This window comes from Dromiciops gliroides, chromosome 4, assembly GCF_019393635.1.
Source record: "Dromiciops gliroides isolate mDroGli1 chromosome 4, mDroGli1.pri, whole genome shotgun sequence".
Classification (NCBI taxonomy): domain Eukaryota; kingdom Metazoa; phylum Chordata; class Mammalia; order Microbiotheria; family Microbiotheriidae; genus Dromiciops; species Dromiciops gliroides.
In genome coordinates, this window is record NC_057864.1 from 73,738,666 (window position 1) to 73,761,231 (window position 22,566).

The 22,566-nt window shown below is 48.8% G+C and overlaps 1 protein-coding gene across 1 annotated transcript in view; it reads left to right on the top strand.

Moving 5' to 3' along the window:
• Positions 1 to 1,501: 1,501 nt before the first annotated feature.
• Positions 1,502 to 22,566, top strand: part of KIAA1614 (KIAA1614 ortholog) — a 53,565-nt gene continuing 32,500 nt past the window's right edge. The window contains exons 1-5 of the mRNA XM_044004437.1: positions 1,502 to 2,141; positions 5,411 to 6,354; positions 7,292 to 7,355; positions 17,607 to 17,756; positions 20,840 to 22,488. Of these exons, the coding sequence (XP_043860372.1) occupies positions 5,436 to 6,354; positions 7,292 to 7,355; positions 17,607 to 17,756; positions 20,840 to 22,488 (2,782 nt within the window). The 5' untranslated portion in view covers positions 1,502 to 2,141; positions 5,411 to 5,435. The remainder of the gene's footprint in view (positions 2,142 to 5,410; positions 6,355 to 7,291; positions 7,356 to 17,606; positions 17,757 to 20,839; positions 22,489 to 22,566) is intronic.

Here is a 22,566-nt window from a genome sequence, read left to right on the forward strand (position 1 = left end):
TCCCAGCTCCAAGTCCCACAAGTTCTTCACAGAGCTGTATGAGGAAAGTACTCTGAAGCCTGACAAAAACGTGCCTAGTGGTTAGAAGACCGGCCAGCTTGCTTTTCCCTTGGTACAAGGTCTGTGGCTAGGAGTGAATGAGCATTTCCACCAAAAAGGCTGGGCACATTCCTCAGGCCAGCGAGCTTCTCCCGGTACTCTCACTGACAGAAGTACATAAAGTTTATTTTTAGCTCTGGGTCTGTTGTTCCATAGAGGAGTACTGGGGAGCCTAAGAGTTTACCCCTTGACCACTCAGGAGAGCAAAGCCCCCACGCTGACTTTACGGGGCTTCAGTCCTCACTGCCACTTACAAAGCTTTGACCACAGGCGCGTCCTTTCACTTGGAGGAGCCTGAGGAAGGGATTAAACCAAATGACCAAAAGAAGTTTCTTCCAGCTCTTAGTTTTGCACGTGGACAGACAAGTAGTCCATGGAAGTGGGGAATGACGGAGGATCCTCTGAGGGAGAGAAAAAAGAAAAAGGAAAGGCGCTTAAACAAAGGGCATTCCTTAGCCACTGCCAAAGAAGGACACGTTTTCCTCTCTCCCTCCCTTGAAACTGCCCTCCCAGGCCCTCTCTGAGGCCCCGGGTGTATGGTTACAAGGCAGCCCCAGGAAGCTTCCTCTGCCCGCCCCTCGGCAGATGTGGCGTTTGCTTAGCATTTGCTCCAATTGAGCTCAGGATTGCTCTGCCCAGCTGTTCTGTGCCCTGGACATCCCGCTGTCTCGGCAGGCACTCACTCTACCTTAGAGAAAAGAAGGGAGGAGGAAGAGAAGGAGGAGGCGGTGGAGGAAAAAGAGGAGGAGGAAGAAGGGATGGGGGTTGGGGAATGATGATGGTTATGATTTGGTAACCATAGTGAACCCCCGGTCCCTCCAAACACGTGCCTTCCCTTTTATAGTCAGCTGTTCCTTCCAGGAGGGGTCTGGTTTTGGTTGGATGCTCTGGTATGTGTGTGTGTTCAGCTTCCAACCCCGCCATCGGCAGCTGGGACTCTCGCTTACTTTTGGGAAGCCCATGAACCCAGCTGTGCAAAGCGTGAAAACAGACGATGGTCCCCGGAGCAGTGGGTGGGGGTGGGGGACCTGGGGGGAGGGTGGAAGGGGAGGAGAGGGAGGAGAAGGAGGGGGTAGAAAAGGGAAAAGGAGAGACGTCGGGAGGAAGGGAGGGAGTGGGGGAGGGAGAAAAAGAGGAGGGAGGAGGGAGGAGGGAGGGAGGCCAGGGCAAGTCAGAGTGCGGAAGCCAGCAGCAGCTCCAGCCCTCCCAAACTTTGGGCCCTTTCATAGTTTTTCTCTCCCCCGCCCCTCCCTGTGTCCCAACCCCCTTTGACGTTTCTCTGCCCAACTTTCTGGGACCGCCGCTGCTGGGGCAAAACCTCTTGGCTTGGGGAGGCCGCAGCCGGCAGAGCTGGCTGGGGAGGCTCAGCTGAGCCCCAGCTGGGGAGGGGGGGCGGGGGAAACTTCCTGAAGGCCACCCTGGGGAGTCTAAGATTTCCTAGGTTCCTGCCCCTTCATCTCCCCCTCCTCTTCCCCTCCCTTTATCCTCCCTCCTCCCATGCTTTTTCTTCCCCCTCCCCTTTCCTCCCCTCTCCCCTCTTCTAAGCTGCTTTTCAACTCCGCCCTCCTTCTTGACATCCCCCTCCCCAGGGGCTGGACATGCAGCATGAAAAGATTGGGGTCTTGGCCTCTTCCACCATGAATTGAGGGGATGGCATTTCCTTCTCCAGCAGCACCCTCCCCACAACCCTGACCGCCCCACCCCTCTTCCCAGCTGGGCCGGGAGCACCCCCCTCATGCTGTTGCTACTGCTGCTGCAAACCCAGACTAAAGCCAACAAATGGGACCTTGTCCAGAGAGGGGCCCAGCCGTGCCCTCCACCATGCCCCCATCCCCCTCCCTTCTCCAGGCTCCCTGAGTGAAAGTGGGGGCAGGCCTGGAGGCCCCAGCCCTGTGATGACTGCACTCGGGGCTAGGTCTGCTCCCAAGGACACGTGAGGCCTGGAATTCCAGGTCCTTAACTCGCTTAGGTTTAGGAGGGAGACAAGGAGTCTCCTCCTCCACCCCCTCGAAGAGGTGAGCACTCTTCAGCCGCAGCTCTCAGTGAGTATTGAAGTAGGTGCGTGGTCAGGGTGGGCGCAAGAGTTCCGCCTTTTGTCCTGGGGCTTGGATGGAGGGCGCCAGTCGGGAGCTGAGCCTTGGATGAGAGAGCTAGGCCGAGTGTGAGCGATGAGCTCGATGAGCTCACATCTACGCTGGGCCTCTCTGGGAGCTGGGGTGAACTATGGCCTTTGAGGATTAACGGGTCCTGAATTTGCCCCTAGTACTGCTACTTTCTTAAGGCCCAATACCGTAAAGCATATATATGCGTGTATTATATATTTATATATATATATATACATATATACATACATACACACACATGTACATGAACAAATACAATACTTTGTTTATAGAAACAGGCAAATCCACGAGGGGGTTTGCCTAAATTGTACAAACAGAGGAGTGTCTTTCTCTAATCCTTAGAGATCTCTAGAAGGGGTAGCTAGATGGTGCAGTGGATAAAGCACTGGCCCTGGATTCAGGAGCACCTGAATTCATTTTTTTTCTTTTTCTTTTTCTTTTTTTTTTTTTAAGTGAGGCAATTGGGGTTAAGTGACTTGCCCAGGGTCACACAGCTAGTAAGTGTTAAGCATCTGAGGCCGGATTTGAACTCAGGTACTCCTGACTCCAGGGCCGGTGCTAGGAGCACCTGAATTCAAATCCAGCCTCAGATGCTTGACACTTACTAGCTGTGTGACCCTGGGCAAGTCACTTAACCCTCATTGCCCTGCAAAAAAAATCTCTAGAGATGTAGAACCTACCACATTTCCTGTTGTCCTGAGTTCAAATGCAGCCTCAGACACTTACTAGCTGTGTGACTTCGGGCAAGTCACTTAACCACTGTCTACCTCTGTTTCCTCAACTGTAAAATGGGGATAATAATAGCACTTACTTCTCAGGGTTGCTGTGAAGATCAAATGAGATAATAGTTATAAAGTTCTCAGCATAGTGTTTGGCACATAGTAGGAGCTTTTGTTTCTTTCCTTCCATTCCTTCCCTTTCTTTCCTCCCTCCCTCTTTTCTTCTTTTTTCCCTCCTTCCCTCCCTCTCTCTCTCCCTTCCTTCCTTCCTCTTAGTACCTTGATTCCAATAATTCCACTCTCAGCAAGTTCTTCTTTTTTAAAATCTAAGCTATGTTTCAACAGTGGAGAAAGTAGAGGGTGTGGAGTTGGCAGACCCCAGTTCATATCTTGACCCTGTGACTTGTCCAAAGCACCATCACTCTCTGAAGCTCAGGAATGGGTATGATGGTACCTTTAGTCCTGACTTCACAGAGTTGTTGTGAGGGTCTGTGATGAGATGCTGTGTATAAAGCTCTTGGTGAAACTTAGAGCATGATGGAGCATCAGCTGTTATTATTAGGGGACAAGAAGGAGACTTGTAAGCTAAAGCGGGGATTCTTATCCAAGATCCACAGATTTCAGGGGGTCTGTGAAGTTGAATGAGGAAAAACTGACATCCTTATTTCAATGTAATCAGTTTCCTTCGAAATCCTATTTTATTTTATGCATTTATTTAGTGCATTTAAAAACATGATTCTGAGAAGGGGCTGATCAGTTTCAGTGAATTGCCAAAGAGGTCTAAGACACAAACAAGGTTAAGGACTCCTGGACCCAAAGAGTAGGTGGGTTGGGAACTGGTTGAATGGTTGGAGGGAGGTATCTGGTCAACAAGCACCTACTATGTGTCAGGCACTGCACTAAGTGCTGGGAAAACAAAGGTAAAATAAAAGTCCCCGCCCTCAAGGCCCCTTGCTTGTGTCTGAAGCACAGTGCTGAAAGAAATGATGAAGGGGGTTGGCTTTAGAGAAATCTGGGAAGACTTCTATGAACTGATGCAGAATTAAAGGAAACAGAAGCAGGACCATAATTTATACTCTAACAAATATCATTCTAAAAACAAACAGCTCTGAGACTTAAGAACTCTGATCCATACAATGAGTAGCCGTGAATCCAGAGGACTGATGATGATGAATGATGTGAACCCACCTCCTGACAGATGCAGAATAGGACATACATTTTTGGAGATGTCAATGTGGGAATTTATTTTGCTTAACTATAGATAGTTGTTACAAGAGTTTTGTTCTTTTTTCCTGAATGGGAGGAGAGTAGGTGGGTGGGAGGGAGAGGGAAAAAAAGATTGTTATTTGAAAAGAGAAAAGTAGTATAGGATAGTGGATAGTATCCCAGACATAGAATCAGGAAACTTGTGTCTGAATTCCGATTTAGATATTTACCAGTGAGTCACTTAACCTCTCAGAGGTTTTTCCATCTGCAAAATGGGAATCAAAATAATTGTGTTTCTTGCCTCAAAGGATTTTCATGAGAAAATTAATTTGCAAAATTTAAAGCAATATATAAATATGAGTTTTATGGTTTCTTCTATACCATGATCCCTCCTCATTGATGGTCCATTTGAAAAAGGTCTCGGGGGCAGCTAGGTGGTGCAGTGGATAAAGTACTGGCCCTGGATTCAGGAGAATCTGAGTTCAACTCCGGCCTCAGATACTTGACACTTACTAGCTGTGTGACCCTGGGCAAGTCACTTAACCCTCATTGCCCTGCCAAAGAAGAAGGAGGAGGAGGAGGAGAAGGAGAAGAAGAAGAAGAAGAAAAAGGTCCCAGGGTTTCAGGGAATTAGGGCTCAATAGGCAGCATCATTAGATAAATAATTGTATTTCTGTAACACTGTAAGGGTTACAAACTGACTCACAACTCTCCTATGAAGCAGATAGTAGAAAATATTATTGTCCTAATTTTATGGAGTAATACACCACCCTGAGTTGGGAATGAATAAGAGCAATAATTTGTTTATCCTTTTAAAAACATGCTTTTCTCATACATTGTCTGGAAGATTCCCTTGTGTGTGATATTTTCTTTGAGATCATCCACTGCTATGCAGGGACACAGCCAAGCAGGGCTCATACAAAGGAAGGAAGGAAAAGAAAAAAGGAAGGGAAAGAAGGGAGAAGAGAAAGGAAGGGAGGGAAGGAAGGAAGGAAATATTTATTAAGTGCGTACTATGTGCCAGGCATTGTGCCAAGGGCTTTAGAAATATTATCTCATTTGATCCTCACAACAATCCTGGGAGCTAGGGGCAATTATAATCCCCATTTTACAGTTGAGGAAACTGAGGCAAGCAGAGGTTAAGTGATTTGCCCATGGAAAGGGAAGGTCTGTGAGCCGGTGGCTGGCTATCAGTAAAGTATGAACTTCAGGAAGTTAATGCTGCTTGGGTAATTCTTGCTCTCTCTATGGCCTCTCTTCCAGGCTTGGGGACAGAACCATCAGCTCCATGGAAGCAGTCTCACCTGTAGAGAGGAGGAGGTCTGCAAAGGACATGAAGGGACCTCTTAGGTCCCCACTTTGCCCCCAGGAAGCTGGAGGGCCTAGTGCAATGGCTGCTGAACCTGTTGGTGTGTGGACAGGCCAGCCCCAGGGCCCCTCTGTGCTGGAGTGTAAAGTGAGGGCCCTGAAAGAGAAGAGGCTCTTGGCGGGGAAACAGGCTATAAGTGCTGGCACAGTCCCCCAAGATCGACCTACCCCGAGGAAGGCCAGGAGTCGGCGGAGTAAGTCAGGTGCAGCCACTCTGGTGACTACAAGCACTTCTCAGGACTCTGTGGTGGCCCCCCAGGCTCAGATGCGAACTTACCTGACAGATAGGCTGTTGGACAGCAGTGATGAACTGGAGCAGGGGCCAGGGCACACCCCCACTTCAAGTCACAACAGCGCTGAGTTTCCAAATCAGCTCAGTTTAGGCGGGGAAAGCCAGAGGCTCCCAGAAGGGGCGTGGAAGCCTCCTGCCCCCGGTCTATTGCAAGAGGCCGGTTATTTCCAGGAAAGCCCCATTCAGACCAATTCTCACAACAGGCCAGAGATTCCAGGACCTTGCAGGGACCTGGCCCAGATGCTGTCTGTGGAGAATGAGAAATCAGGAGCCCTGGCAAAGAATCAGATCCAAGTGGGAGACCCTGATGAGGTGTCCCTGGCCTTAGAACAAGAAAATCCCATTCGAGAGACCACCCTACAGGGACAGCTGTGGAGAGCGGGCAGCTGGGATGCTTTGAGGAGCGGCAGCCACTCCTTGTCTTTGGCTGACCGGGTGGAAAGGAACCGCCTTCTTCTGCAGGAGAGGAGAGGCCTCTCAGAGCACAGCTGTTCTCAGCACCACCAAGCAGGACAGCCAGCCAGAACCCAGGATGGAACCCCAGCAGGTGAGCTGAGCAGATAAGAGGTGCATGGCCTGCTCTCCAATTGCTCCTCCATGTAAAAGAGAGGCACAGAAAGCCTATTCCAAGAGGGCGTAGGTCCAGTCAGCCATTTATCTTCCTGCTACCTTTTGGTGATAGGTATTCTCCCCCAACGTCGCTCCGTTAGGTCCCTGTTTGCTGAAATCCTACTGTCACCTGTCATTGACCACACAACTAAAGAGCCCGACTTAGTTCACTAAAGGACAGCAGCTGAGCTGCCACCAGTGTCCCCTCCTAAGCATTGCCGGTGCCCTCTCCCTGTCTGAAATATCCATGCACTTCAAGCTTTGGTGAAATTGGCACTTGGAAATCCGCAGCCCATGCCGAGACTTCTTCATTAATTTTGGTGTATTGAATAAATAGAAAGCCCCTCTACCCCCAAAAAACCTTGGGGAACCCCTGTTGTTTCCTGTTGCATACCTGCTGCTTCCTGATTACCTCAGGCACAGAGTCAGGAGGGCAAATCCTCCTTACCTCTCTTCTTCTTCCCCCTCCCATTCCCAAAGGTCCTATCTTCTCTGAAAAGTCAACTGTCTTTGGGATTCTTAAAAAACCATAGCCCAACTCTAAAAAATTGACTTTTGCCCCAGGGTCTTTAGTACTGAGTCTCTGCCCCTAAGCCATCTCTTTCTCAGGCTGAGCAACATGGGAGTGCAGCCCATTGATGTTTTCTGTAGGAGGGTAATTATTTCAGAGCATCGTTTTCCTTCCCTTCACCAAGTGACTACGGAGACTGCCCCCAGCTTGTCCCACTAGTAGCAATAAGGAGAGTTTAGCTAGAAAGATGTAGCCACACAGGAGGGAATGTGTCATGTGCTCTAAGCAGATTAGCAACCAGGGAATCGTAGGCCCCTGGATTTTGCAATGTTGCCCTGATCTCTTCCTCTGTTCTGGGTCCTAGAGCTGCCAGGGGGAGACCTGGATTGGGACTCAGGAGTATCCCTGCAGGACTCTGATGGATGCAGGTAAGAGTTCAGAACTCATTCTTTCTTTTGTTCCTAGCTCCCCATCCCCCTCCCCCTTTCCACCCAACTCTAGTCACAATTGGTGCTGGTTTGCTGGCCAAAGTCCTGTGATCTCTGGTCACAGAGCAGAGTTTCTACCTCTGCTGATCGCTACCTCCTGAAAGTACCAAAAAAGAGCAAGTTGTTCTTGGGTGCCTGGGGTAAGGCCTGATTATGCTTCTGAGTACTGCTAGTCAGGCAAGGGGAGTGCTTCATTGGGAACAAGCTGGAGGTGTGTGTGCTCGTAAATGTTTAACAACCAGCTCTCAAAAACCACTCAAAAACCAATGCCAGATACGCTTTTTTAAAAGATCTCCCCCAATTACATGTAAAAACAATTTTTAACATTTGGGTTTTTTTTTTTAAGTTTTAAGTTCCAAATTTTATCCCTTCTTCCCTCCCCTTCCTCCTTCTTGAGATAGTAAGCAATCTGATATAGGTTATAGATAGATATATATATAAATACGTATGTACATATTTTATATGTATATAAACATATGTACACACACATATATATATGATCATGTAAAACATTTCCATATTAAAATAGTCATTTTGTGGGAGAAAGAAAGGGAAGGAGGGAGGGAGGGAGGGAGGGAGGGTAGAAGGGTATGCTTCAGTGTCCATTCAGATACCAACAGTTCTTTCTCTTGAGATGGAAAGCATTTTTCATCATTAGTCCCTTGGAATTGTGTTGGATCATTGTTTTGTTAAAAGGAGCTAAGTCATTCACAGTTCATCATGCTTCTGTCATTGTGTACGATGTTCTCCTGGTTCTGAAGGACACACTTTAAGTTGAATCTTCACTATTAACATTTTCTCCATCACATTCTTAAGACTAGACAATCATCAAAATAATGAATCAAACCCTTTTTTGTAGCATGTAATGGGTAAATGTTCAAACTGAAAATTTAACAATCTGCTATCAGAAACGGCTTGGAGCTTGGCCCCAGCACACCCCTTGAGCCAGGATTCTCAGTCTGGATTCCCCACTAAATAACCTCTTTGATAAGCATGTTTAGCTTTGAGCTAATCATTTAACTTCTGCAGGTATCAATTTCCCCATCTACAAGACAATACCAATGTGAGGTAATGGAAAAATCACTGAACTTAGCGTCAGCCATCCTAGGTTCTAGTCTTGGCTTTTCCAATTATTAGCTATGTGACTTTAACAAGTCAATTATATCTCAGGACTTGGGTTTCATAGGATCATAGAGTCTCAGAATTGGAAGCACATCAGAAATTATCTAGTTAAATCCATTTCTGAGCAAGAATTTCCTCTTTAATATCCCCCAAGTAGTCACCCAGCCTCTACCTAAAGACCTGAGGTTCTCCATAGGCTATCCAGGTAAGGAAATATGGTACAGTAGAAAGAACGCTCACTTTAGGACCATTGGGTCTGAGTTCAAATCCTGCCTCTGACATTATCTGTTGGACCTTGGGCTAGTCTTTTTGGCCATCAGTTTTCTTCTCTGTAAAATGAAGAGGTTGGATTAAATTACCTCTAAGCCTCCTCCCAGAATCCCAGAGGGTTCGGACCCTGATTACCTGCAAGGGCATGTCCCTTCTCATCAACATCTCTTAGCCCAGTGCCTGGCAGACTCTAAATAAATGTTCATTAACTGAATGATTGATGGTTTGAACTGATTGTCCAGAAAAACAGAAAGGCATCTCAAGTCCTCCCTGCCCGCTCTGCAGAGGGGGTTTCAGCCCCAGCGTGCTCTAACCTGGGCGGTAGAGAGGGAGGCAGAGTCTAAACGCAGGTAGTTTCCAGCTCAAAAGTAGTTCTGTTGCAAAACTAGGTCATCCCCAGCCCAAGGGTGAGTCAATTCCAGGGCTGAAGCATTTCCCATGTTGAATTTAAGCATGGTTCCATGCTAGATACCTCAGAGTGACTCTGGCCTCGACACAGAATTCTCTCTGGGGTCTGAAGCTGCCAGATCTGTTTGCTGAGATGTGGAAGGAGGCAGCAGCTCCTTCTACATCTCAGCAAAGGAGTGGCAAGCGGCTGTGCTGAGGCCTGGGCTGGTAGCGGCCTGAGGGAGGGGTGGGCGGGGCGGGGGCGGGGGGGGGGGGGTGAGCACCTGGAGGAGTGACAGCCCAGCAGCAGCCATAGCCAACCCCTGCAGGAGGGCCGGTGCCCTGCCTGTCCCTGCAGTGAACACTCAGGTTGGAGGTCGGAAAAGACAACTGGGAGCTGCTTCCAGTTTTCCAACTGTGCGGTGATCTCACCCCTCATCAGCCTCTTGTGGTTTCTGCTGAGGGCTGAGGTTGACATTGCTGCTTTCCATTGTCCAGGACACTCCCTCCCCTTCCTTTGACATGAAACCTGATCTTTCCTCAGATCCTTTTTGGAAACATGAAGCGGGTTCTCCACCCCAGCATCCTGGCTTAGTGAAGGTTTATGAGCAGAAGAATGACAGGACAAGACCTAAGGAATATCTAAGGAAAATCTTTCTGGCGGGGATAGGGAGTACGGATTGGGGTTGGGGAGACAAGGAGTTGGGGCAGAGGTGGGAGAATATCTTAGTGGGGGTGGTACAATAGTCCAGACTCATATTGGTGAGGGGCTGTATTAGGGGTAATAAAGTGGGAATGGGGAGGAGAGGAGAGGAGACAAGACGAGAATAGAGAGAGGGGAGAGGGCAGGGGAGAGGAAGAAAGGAGAGAAGAGGACAGGAGATGTGAGAGAGAGAGAATTGATAGGACTTGGTACCTGACCAGATATTCCAATGAAGGGAGAAGAAAGAGTCAAAGATAACCCAATGGTTTGAACCCAGAAGTCTGGGTGAGGAAATAATGATGGGCAAGAGGAAGACCCAAGTTTAGTGGGTAAGAGAAGCAGCTTGGTAGATGGCATGTACAGTTGGGAAAATCTGTGAAAATGAGAGGGTTGGACTAGAATCACCATCTTTCACCATTGAAAGCAACCTTATACACCTTTTAGTACAAGTCGAGTGAAGTCAAGAAGCTCTTATGAAGTGCCTACCATGTGCTAGGCATGATGCCAAGTTCTGAAGATATGAAGAGAGGCAAAAAATAGCCTCTGCTCTCAAGTAGCTCACAGTCTACTGGGAAGATGACATATAAGTGATCATATACAAGATTAATTCAAGATAAATTGGAGATAATCAACAGAGTGGAGGTGTGAGAATTAAGAGGGGTTGGGAATGAATTCCTGTAGAAGGTAGGATTTTAGTTGGGACTTGAAGGAAGTCAGAGAAACCAGGAGATGGAGATGAGGGGAAAGAGCATTCCAGGCATAGATAGACAGGCAGCCAGAGAAAATGCCTGGAGTCCAGCCCATCCCTGAACAAGAATCTCTTCAGCATCATACTCAGCAGGTGGTGGTGGTGGTTGTTGAGCCCCTTCAGGCTTGTCCGATTCTCCATGATCCCATTTGGGGTTTTCTTGGCAAAGATGCTGGAGAGTAGTTTGCCATTTCCTTCTCCAACTAATTTTACAGATGAGGAAACTGAGGTAAACAAAAGGAAATTATTTGCCCAGGGTCACACAGTTAGTAAGTGTCTGAGGCTTCTGCAGGAGAATGTGTTGTCTCTGAAGGCAATGGAATGATGGGTGTCATAGGTTGTTTTGGCTCCATGTGACCCCATGGTTTTCTCTCCCTCCCTTCCTTCCTTCCTTCCATCTTCTCTTCCTTTCCTCTTTCCTTCCTTCTCTTCCTCCCTTCCTTCCTTTCTCCCTCCCTCTCTCCTACTCTTCTTTCCTCCCTCCCTTCTTTTGTTCCCTCCCTTCTTCCTTCCTTTCTTCCCTTTTCTCCTTTCTTCCCTCCTTCTTTTCCTTCTTTCTTTCCTTCTCTCCCTTAAACTTCTATGTGATACTTGTCTACACCTCCCTCTTGAACCACTCCAGACCTGCTTTGGTTCAGAATCAAACCATTGCTTCCACTTTTAAGACCCTTAAAATAAAGAAACGGAGCAAACAGCATCATGAAGAGTATAGGACTTAATGTAATTAGGGACTGGAGTAGTCAAAGAAAGTTTCATGGAGGAGGAGGACCCTGAGCTGAGCCTTATGAAATACGATGGGATAGTCAAGAAAGGATGAACAGGGGCAGCTAGGTGGCGCAGTGGATAGAACACCAGCCTGGAGTCAGGAGGACCTGAGTTCAAATCTGGCCTCAGACACTTAACACTTACTAGCTGTGTGACCCTGGGCAAGTCACTTAACCCCATTGCCTCAAAAATAAAATAAAATAAAAATAATAAAAAAGAAAGGATGAACAGCACCAACCAAAGGCCCTGAAGCAGGAATGAGTGTTAGGTTTATGGGATGGCATGGAGAAAGGTCTGACTAAAGCAGAGGATCTGTCCTGGGGAGTAGTGAGAGACAAGGCTGGAAAGGAAGAGTAAAGGCACATCACAGATGTTAAACTCAGACAGAGAAACTCAGATTCGCCTTCATGGTCAACAGCAAGCCATTGACATTTCTTGAATGACCAAATGAAACAGCATTTATTAAGCACCTACTATGTACCAAGCCCTGGGGATGTAAATAGAAAAATGGAGACAGCCCCTACTCTCAAAGAGCTCAGGCTTTAATTGAAGGGACACAGGACGTCAGAGTAAGTTCAGCTACAAGGCAGATGCAAGACCTGGAAGTCCTCAGAGTAGAGTAGTATGGCTGATGATAAGGACCAGGTATCCTTAGATTATGTCGGTAGATCAGACAGCAGTGCCAGGAGACTGAAAAACAGATGGTCACACCTGAAAGGTCTTAGGAGGTGGCGGGAGGGCAGATAGCCTCCCCTCCCAACCAAGCTGCGTGAACAATGAAACAGCAAGGAAGGATGGCAGGTCTTCCTTCCACCTGACTCACCTGGATGGGTGGTGGGATGGCCTGTGGCTGGGGAAGGAGGTGAAGGGGGCGGGGAACAAAGAGAAATGTGGTGGTGGCGGAGTGTTGGACCGGCTGAAGTAAATAGCGTTTTTTTGTTGTTGTTGGGTTGTTTTGGTCATGTCCGACTCTTCATGACTTCATTTGGGGTTTTCTCAGCAGAGAGACTTTGCCATTTTCTTCATCTCATTTTGGTTTGGTTTTTTGTTTTGTTTGTTTTTGTTGCAGGGCATTGGGGGTTAAGTGACTTGCCCAGGGTCACACAGCTAGTAAGTGTCAAGTGTCTGAGGTCGGATTTGAACTCAGGTCTTTCTGAATCCAGGGCCGGTGCTCTATCCACTGTGCCACCTAGCTGCCCCTCCATCTCATTTTACAGATAAGGAAACTGAGGCAAACAGAGTGAAGTGACTTGCCCACGGTCACACAGCTAGTAAGTTTTTGAGGCCAGATTTGAACTCAGGAAGATGAGCCTTCCTTCTACCAGGCCAGGCATTCTATCTACTGCGCCACCTAGCTGCCCTCATAAATAGCATGGAATAGTAAATAGCTGCTCCCCTCTCTCCAATACATAAAATCCATTCCTTATACAGCAGCTGTTTCCTCCATAGGTGGCTGCACACAGGACTATAGCATGACCACCCATCCCTGGTACCCTTAAAGAAGCATCCATTATACCAAAAGCAGCTAGAGGCACCGCTAAGCAAGAAACCTTAAGTATTTACTGAAATATGGTATTTCCCTTCAGGATGCTGTAGTGGTTGAAAATCTGGAAGGTATTAAATCTTCTCCCCTTTAATCTTCTTCCCTCAGAAGTGAGAGAGTTAAAGTCTAGATTCATTAAAGTAGGCATTTAAGCTGATTATTTTCGTTGGAAGGAGGAGCCCAGCCGCCCAAGCAGACCAGGATGTAACCCACCTCCTTCCGGGATGGCAGTGAGGCCTGAGGTTTGGGTCAGGTTTTTTCCTATGTGAGATCTGACCTGCCTCACTTTGGAAAGATGCTAAGGCTAAAGAATGAAACTGTTCAGTCCTGGCTCCCGGAGGCTGGGGAAGAAACCTGCCCCCTCCGCCCCTGCTAAAAACTTGACCTAGTAAAACAGCTTAAGGTGGTTGGGGGAGGGGGAGGGGGACAGGGCCAGTGAGCGAGAGTGGGCCCAGAGTTATTCTCAGAGGATTTGAGACTTAAGGGATTTGGAGCTCAGAGACCCCAAAAGCCAGGAATGTTGTGATCCCGTCGGCCAGGACTACACACTCTCCCACCCACTTTTCAGATAAACTCATTCTCCTTGAAAGGGGGAAGACCATACCTAATTTCATCGTGTGTCTCTTTCCCTACCTCACCTTGCTCATGTGTATTGATTTGAAAGAACTTAGGGATAGGTTTAGATGAGAAAAGATTCCTGCAGAGGGTCCAGCAGTGTACCCCAAAGTATGAATGGAAATGTGTCTATGGGGAGTCAGACACTAAACATTGGCTATATTCTTTATTGGGGAGAGGTGGGCAGTGAGGGTTAAGTGACTTGCCCAGGGTCACACAGCTAGTAAGTGTTAAGTGTCTGAGGCCAGATTTGAACTCAGGTCCTCCTGAATCCAGGGCCAGTGCTTTATCCACTGCCTCACCTAGCTGCCCCAGACACTAAACATTTATTAAGCACCAACTATGTGCCAGGCCCTGCGGTTATGGAAAGAATCAGAAGACGGCCCCTGCCCTCACAGAGAGAGAGAGAGACAATACAAGTACAGACAAGCTTTTTGCACGATAGATAGGAAGTAATCAATAAAGGAAAGGCACTGGGATTAAAGAGGGCTTGGAAAAGGCTTCCTGGAGAAGGTGGGACCTGAAGGAATCCAGGGAAGCCACAAGGTGGAGCTGAGATGGGAGAGCATTCCAGGCATGGGGGATGGCCTCAGAGTCAGAAGACCTGGGTTCAAATCCTGGGCTCTGATGCTTACTTCCTGTGTGACCTTGGGCATAGGACTTCACCTCTCTGGGCCTCATCTGTAAAATGAGGGGGTTGTACCAGACAGTCTCTGGAGCCCCTGCCGTGTCTAGAGGTTTGTCCTGTGTAGGAAGGGTCATAGCAAGAATGCCAGGGAGCGTGAGAGCTGCTCATTGTTGTCATTCCATCACCCCGAACATACACACACCCCACACACACATATACACATAGCACAATACACAGAGCACATAGATACACACACACACACACACACACACACACACACACACTCCCTCCCTTTGAGAATCCCCGCCCTTCCCCTCTAGAAATCAGGCCCACAGACAGCACCAACCACTGAACACACCTAAGGACCAGCCCAGCAGCTCGGGGCCCTGCGTTTTCAAGGTGCTCGGCCCCTGGGTCCCCTTAAATAGGATTCTTGACTCCCCTTTCCTTTAGCTGCTTTTCTCGAGGATGATTTTTTTTCAGGCTTGTCATTCTAACGTGCCTCCAGGCTCCGTAGGCAAAAGGGGGATAACATGCTTTCCTAATCAATTGAGAGACTGGCTTTGTCCACAGATGATGGAAGGAATAGCAATCGTGTGGCGAGTGGAAGGGGCCGAATGCTGATTGCAGAGCAGGGCAGAGCCAGCTGCCAAGGCCCCGAAGGAGCAGGGTGCACCAAGGGCCCGGGTCTTCACCAGTGGTCTTTGTGATGAATCCCCCCCAGACGGTGTGGGGGCTTGTCGGGGCTCTGGAGCGCCTTGGCTGGCTGCCAGAGGCCTGGAGCTTGACGGGGGGCATCTCCCTGGGCCGGCGGGCTGATTATCTCCGCCGTCAGAGCCAGTCCCCTGGGGAACACAGCTGTCCTTGGCAGAGCCATTGGGGAAGCTGATTGGCGTGGAGGAGAAAGAGCTGAGGATGGGGGAGGGCTGGGGTAGGCTCCTGCGGAAGGCATCAGTGCTGGCGGCAGACCTGGGGCTTTCATTTTCACACCCACACAATCTCTACCCCCGCAGCCAGGCTCCCAATTAAAAGCCTGCCTGCCTAGAAGGCACCCCCAGAAAGCAGCATGTATTGACAGGAGCAGGGCCATGGGCCCAAAAGCTGTCGCTTGACTGAAGCCAGCCTATTTTCCCCTTCTATGAGCTCACAGAATGAGGATGGGAATATGGTACATTTACAGAGCACCGTCCTCTGCATTATCATATCTGATCCTCAAAACAACCCTGGGGAGGGCCGGGAGGGCAGTAGATGTCTCCATTTTAAGAGGAAGAAAATTGAGAATTGGCTTTTGCAAGGTCACAAGGCCAGGAAATAACAGTGCTGGCAATAATAGAGCCTTGCTCTCCTGGTCCAGCCTGTGAATGGATAGTGTGAATAAAAAAGACTTTATTAGGCAGTAACTACATGCAGGAGTAGAGATGCAAAGAGAACAGCAGGCCCTGCCCTCAAAAAGCTCCCATTCTAATGAGGGAAGACCACCCACAAAGGGGAGTTGGGGTCCAGGGAAGAGTGTTTTAGACAGAGAAGTCAAAGGGAATGGAGTTAGGAGGCCGAGGGCAGCTGATGGGCACCTCCTTTCCAGGAATGGTAGTCTTTGTTTGATGACTGCTCTCAGAGCTAGAGTTGAAAGTCGAGTGTGAGGGACTCACTCACACTCAGGGTATGCAGGATGACTGGGAAGTGGTAGGGCTGGGCCCCAGACCAGGTAATCACCAATCAGAGCCCAAGGTTGGGAGCTTGAATTTTGGGTCTGAGATGGAGGCTGGCAAGCAGGCGCTAAGGCCTAGAGATGGCCAGAAAGCTTAGAGATATTCCTGTAGGGTCTTTGCAGAGGAAATGCCCTGGCCTGGGCAGAGCTTGGCAGGCATGGCTGACTGTTCATCCTATACCAACAACCCTGTCAGATGTCACTGTGCTTCCGGGGGCACCATCTTGGTACTGCCTCCTCCAAACCAATATCAATAACCGATGCTTGTGATGTGAGTGGAATCAGATTGGTGCAGCCAAAAGGGCTGAGGGACAGGAGAGCCTGTGCGTGTTCCATCCTGATTCCCCTGGAGCTTCTGCAGTTTCCTCCCCTGCCAAATGAGAACACCTGCTGTGGGGCCACCTGAAAACGTTGGGGAAGTGAAAGGTGGCGGATCTCTGACTACATTTGTAACTAAGTCCCTGCTAAAATCCTACCTTCCACAGGAAGCCTTCCCCAACTGCTCTTAATTCTAACGTCTTTCCACTCTTAGTTCTTTCATATCCATTCCATGGATACCGTCTTCTTATATGGTTCTTTGCTGTGGTCTCCCCCATTAGATTGTAGGCTCCCTGAGGGCAGGGACTGTCTTTTGCTTTTGTTTGCATCATCTTTTTTTTTAATCCACTGGGGCAGAGCACAGGGCTTAACACATAGTAGGTGCTTAATAAATGTTTATTGATTGGTTGATGGATTATTATCTGTTATTACTGTTACTGCTGCTAGTCCAGGCTGTCACAGCCAAAATCATTTCCAGCATCTCTTTCCTTCAGTAGGGAGACAGTCTCCCTAAAGGAGAGTGAGCACCTGCATAGTAGGTGCTTAATAAATGTTGAATGATTGATTGAAAATTATAAGGGGGGGGGGCAGCTAGGTGGTGCAGTGGATAGAGCACTGGCCCTGGAGTCAGGAGTACCTGAGTTCAAATCCAGCCTCAGACACTTAACACTTACTAGCTGTGTGTCACCCTGGGTAAGTCACTTAACCCCAATTGCCTCACTTAAAAAAAAAGAAAGAAAAAGAAAAGAAAATTGTAAGGGGACAATCCCAAGGAACTAATGAGGAAGCTTACTATGCACCCCTATAGAAAGAACTGATAAAAAGAGCACTTGTGGATTGTACATATATAACCTGGTTGCAATCTTGTGGAGGGGGGAGGAGAGGGAGGGAGGGAGAAAAATTTGGAACTCTAAATCTTATGAAAATGAATGTTGAAAACTACCCTTACATGTAACTGGAAAATAAATGTTTGTTGCTGAGAAAAAAAAAAGAATATGCTATAGAGCACATACTAAAAAAAAAGAAAAAAAGAAAGAAAATTGTAAGGGGTTCTGGGTCTGGCCCTAATGAGATCCTTATATACCATCCCAATACACAGAGTTGGAATAAATCTCACAAGTTAGCTAGTCAAACCCATGTCTCAATAGGAGTCTTCTCTTAGATTCCATCCCAAAGTGACCCTGCTTCTAGTACCTTAGACACGGTATGCCCTCTAGTGTGGGCTTCAAGGAACACAGCAGCTTGGGAAACGTGAGGGACACGCTGCCCAGCCGGGACCTTGTCATTGTTAAACCACTTCTAATCCTTGTTATTTTTCCTCTAATCCCTCTCCTGGCCCCCCTCCTGGCGGCCCGCCTGCCTGCCTTGCCCGCCTCGGCTCCAGGGCCTTTGTTCCCAGCCAGGAGCTGCTGCTGAGCCCCAGGCATGAGCAAGCCAAGCAGCTCCTACAGCAGGCTCGAATGAAGGCCAGGACCAGCCCTCTCCGGGCCAACCATGACATCGTTCCTGCCGTGGTCCCCCGGCTCCCGGGCAGGTGAGTGCAGAGAGAGGGGCGGGAGCTGGATGCTGGGTGTAGGGCTGGGAGGGCAAATGGGGAGCTGTTGCTGAGACAGCCTCAGGTCGGCTGTCCTCTCTGGGTGTCTCTCTTTTTTGCCTCACACACACACAGAAACCAACCTGTAGCCCGTGTGACTTGTCCCTCCCGCGTACATCATTCTTGTCATCACGTCCCATACTCCACTAACCATTATCTTTTCCCAGCACGGGCCCCCCACGACCAGGATGCTGATAGGGATGTGTGTATTTGGCTCACGGTTTGAACAAGATCACCTGATCAGTTTTTGTTCCTGACCAACAAAGCCATCAGAGGGTCATAGATGTAGAGATGGAAGGTACCTTCCACGTTAATCCCTTCCTTATACAGTTGAGCAGCCAAGGCTAAATGATTTGCACAAGGTCACCCAAGAGGCCTGTCCAGGAGTAGAGCCTGGGTCCCCTGACTTCAGGGCCTCAGTCAGGTCTTTCCATTCTGTCAGGTTGATTTCTCCCTCTTCCTTTCAGCTCTTCTCCAAGAGGGAACCGACCAACCGTCTAGAGAATTCCCCTAAAGTCTTTCAGACTCTGCCCTAGAAAGACACCAAAGGCCTGCACCCGTTCAGTTCTTCCCCGAAACTTTTGGTAAAATCATTAGGGATCGGGGCAGCTAGGTGGCACAGTGGATAGAGCACGGGCCCTGGAGTCAGGAGGACCTGAGTTCAAATCCGGCCTCAGACACTTAACACTTAACTAGCTGTGTGACCCTGGGCAAGTCACTTAACCCCAATTGCCTCACCAAAAAAAAAAAAATCATTAGGGATGCTGAGCCACACTTGGAAAGGATTCACTGAGAACCTACAGCACTGTCCCTTTTTCTATCAGATTCATGACAAGAGAAGGTGGAAAATACGATGGCCATTTACTGAAATCTTCTAGGACCTGTGGGCATCCCAGAACCTAAGCTGATTCCTTTTTCCTGGGCAGCCTTAGGGGATCCCAGGAGATAGGCTCATGGCTTACTTAGTTCAGGGTCTGATACATGGGAGATAATTTTTTAAAACATTTATTAATTTGTTGACTTGGCTGGGCAGAGAGATCTGCTGAAAAGAAGCCTCGGGTTCCTATCTTTGGATGAATTGACCAAGGTTCTGGGAATGGTTCAAGAGGGCCTTTAGGTGTAGCCTTGAAGAGAGAAGACTGTTTCCATCACCATCCTGGGATGGAGACAGAAAAGGAGAGGTCCTCTTTTTGTTTGAGGACCTCAAATAGAGCCCCCCTTCTTAGCCCTACTCCTTGAATGTCAAAGACCCCCTTGCAATGAAGGCTTCCTTGTTACTCTCAGCCAAATCCAAAGTCACCTCCTTAACCTTTCTTTTATACCTCTGGTGATGCTAGTGGGGACAGCTGTTGGTGCAGTGAATTGAGCACTGGGCTTAGAATCAGGAAGACATCTTCCCGGGTTCAAATCTGGCCTTAGACACTTACTAGCTGTGTGATCCTGGGCAAGTCACTTAACCATGTTTGCTTCAGATTCCTCATACTTGAAATAATAATAATAATAATAATAATAAGACATATAGCTCTCTAAGCTTTACAAAGCATTTTATATATATATGTATATATATATATATATAAAATCTCCCTTGATTCTACCCCCCAAAACCTATAAGATAGGTACTGTTAATAGAATTAACCCCATTCAATTCAGTTCTGCAAACATTAGGTGCCTATCCTGTGCATTGGAATGAATACTAGTTGTTCATATTTCTAGAATACTTTCTAGTTCACGAAATACTTTTCTACCTATGAGGTAGGTAAATCAAGTATTTTTATTTCCATTTTACCAATGGGGAAACGGGTTTAGAGAGATTGTGAAGCCCATGGTTATCAATAAGGGTCTGTGTGAATTTGTATGGCTGCCTTTGACCATGCTGGTTATATCCTAGCTATCATCATAGTAGGGCTCTTCCAATGAATGTCTGGCCCCTTACTTTAGATTATACTGACATATGTAGCTGTTGTATCCTCCCCAGAAGAATTCAAGCTCCCTGAAGGCAGGGACTGTGCTACTTTTCATCTTTGTATCTCCTGGTGCCTAGCACAACATCTTCAATCAATCAATCAATGATTACATATTTTTAAATCACCTACTAAGTGCCAGACCCAGTACTAAGGCAAGGTATACAAAGAGGCAAAAGACAGTACCTTCCCTCAGGGAGCTTACCATCTAAATCACATAATTGCTTAATAAACATTCATTGAATTGACTTTGGTTTGGGGACAGCTAGGTGGTACAGTGGATAAAGCACTGGCCCTGGATTCAGGAGGACCTGAGTTCAAATCCAGCCTCAGACACTTGACACTTACTAGCTGTGTGACCCCGGACAAGTCACTTAGGCATTTCCTCCGGAGGACAGAGGGGATGATGTAAGCCTAAGAGAGGAGATAGAGAGGCACATGACATATGTCATGTGGTCAGTGTATACTTCATTCTTAATGGAGTGGATTCTGTACGTTGGGGCTAATGCTGGAGAAGTAAATTGGAGGCAGATTATAGAGGTTCTTGAATGCTGGACTGAGGAGTTTGTACTTGATCCTATTGATGATGGTGAGAAGCTCCGAAGCCTTCTTCAAGTGCTGGGTTCAAATCCTGACTCTATCACTTACTTAACATGTCATCTTGGGCAAGCCACTTTCCCTCTCCAGGCCAGTTTCTTCAACTCTATTAGGAGAAAGGGGTTGACTGGATGACCTGTAAAGTCCCTTCTGGTTTTACATCTTTGATCCTATGTGCTGTGTTATGACATTTCAGATTAAGTCAGCGTGAGCCAGAATGACTTTCATTTTGTCCAGTTTCGGGTAGAGGGTTTGGCAAAGTCACTTAATTTCCTGTGACCCTCCCAACAATGCACAGATGGTGTCACTTCGTGGACCAAACACATGCTCTCACAAGCATGCTGACCGCTGTGCTGTGCCAGGCAGAGGCGGGGCTAGCTTGTGATCCTAGCGGGCTCCCCTCTTATTTCCTCCGTCACCTTCCTTGCGACTCTCATCTCCATTCTGCTTTTGTCTCTTTTCCAGGGATGCAAATGGTGGCGCAGGCCAGAGCCCCAGGGTGACGCTTGCCTCCAGAGATGGCGATGCCCCCTATGGTGGGAGCCTGAGCGACTCTTCTAGTGGGGAGTCCAGCTGTGGCCAGAGGAGGAAACGAGGCCCCTCCCCATCCAGAGTCCGCTTCGAAGATGAGTCTGCCCAGGATGCCGAGGTCCGGTATCAGGAGAGGCAGCAACAGCCTCAGAGGAGGGCTTTGGACTCTGTGCTCCGGTGCCTGGGTCAAGGAGCCCTGGTCTCCAAGCCTGACCTCTCCAACTACATCAATGGTGACTTCCACTCCCGAGACGCTCAGGGGGATGAGGACTGCTGGGGACCACCAGGCAGAGGAAGCGTGGGGGGGCCAGGCAGGAGGACCTTGCCTGGGAAGGTGCCAGAACTTAGCATTGAGGGGACGTGTCACACCTGTGGCTCCTACCTTCAGGGGGTGGCTCGAGATCCAGGCCTCCACCCAATGGAGAGGAAGCTGCCCCCAGACAGGAGCCATAGTCAGGAGAGGGAGGATGCTCGGGGTAGGAACAGAGGCCGGGGTGTTCCTCAGACCGAGGCTTCTGCCTCCCGAGCTCTGGCCTCCCCCATCTGGATCCTCCCATCGCGACAGCGTCTCCACACAGAGCACATTCGAGAGACATACATCGGAGCCGTCACCTACCCCAATGAGGTGGACTCTGCCTTGGACAGCACAGATACCTCAGACAGCTGCAGGACAGATAGTGATGAGGCTGGAACCCCTCACCGCAGGAACAGGGGCAGAGCCCGAGGGAATGGCTACCCGGCCCACCCGAGGGGCCAGAGGGCTGGAGGAACACAGAGACGAGGCAGGGGACCCGAAATGGAGAAGGCTGAGGCCACCCAGGCCTGGCACAACCAGGCAGAGGCGGGGGACACATTCGAAGAGGCTAAAACTACCCCTGAGGGGTCCTTGCTTCCCAAAGAAGAGCATGGTTCTAAGCTCCCGGTCCTTGAGGCCGAAAGTATTTCTAAAGAGGACCAGAGGACACCTCCACTAGCTATGGCCGGACAGAGCTCTAAAGGGACTCACCCGGAAGATACCCAAGCTCCATGTGGGGCACTGGATGCCACGGCCTCTTCCCAGCAGCTGACACTGCCTATGCCAAGGGGAGGAGCCCAGATTTCAGGGAGCCAAGAGCTCCTCAAAAGTGTTACAGCATCCTCCCCCCAGCCTCCCAATCACGGAAGCCCAACAAGGAGATCCAGACATGGCTCCCCCCAGCAAGCCAAGAAGCCAGCTCAACCCTTCACACTAGGGACTTGGGTTCCTACTCCCCCAGCTGTGAAGAAAGCACCCTCACCTGTGCCTTATAGGAAGGCTGTGTTAGCCCGGACCCTTGGACCCGACAACCAAAGGGACCCAACAGGTGCTCACCAGCTTGTCCTAAGAGGGAATGATATGGGGGTGGAAGAGATGACTCAAGTAGAAAACCAGCTCAGCCCTCCCAGGATTAAGCACCATTTGCTGGTTCCATCCACCAGGGACTTCAACAACATTGGGCCTCAGGAACAACGCGGCATCCAGAGAAGAGGCTCAAGGGAAAGTCAGAGGGAGAAGGGCCCGGTCAGCTGGGAGCCAGAACCATCTACTGGGGAAAGCAGAGATGGTAAGAAAGTTTTCTGTTTGTAAACATCTGCTCAGCTCCAGCCCTGGAAACATAACCTGAGTTGAAGCAATGAGTCCC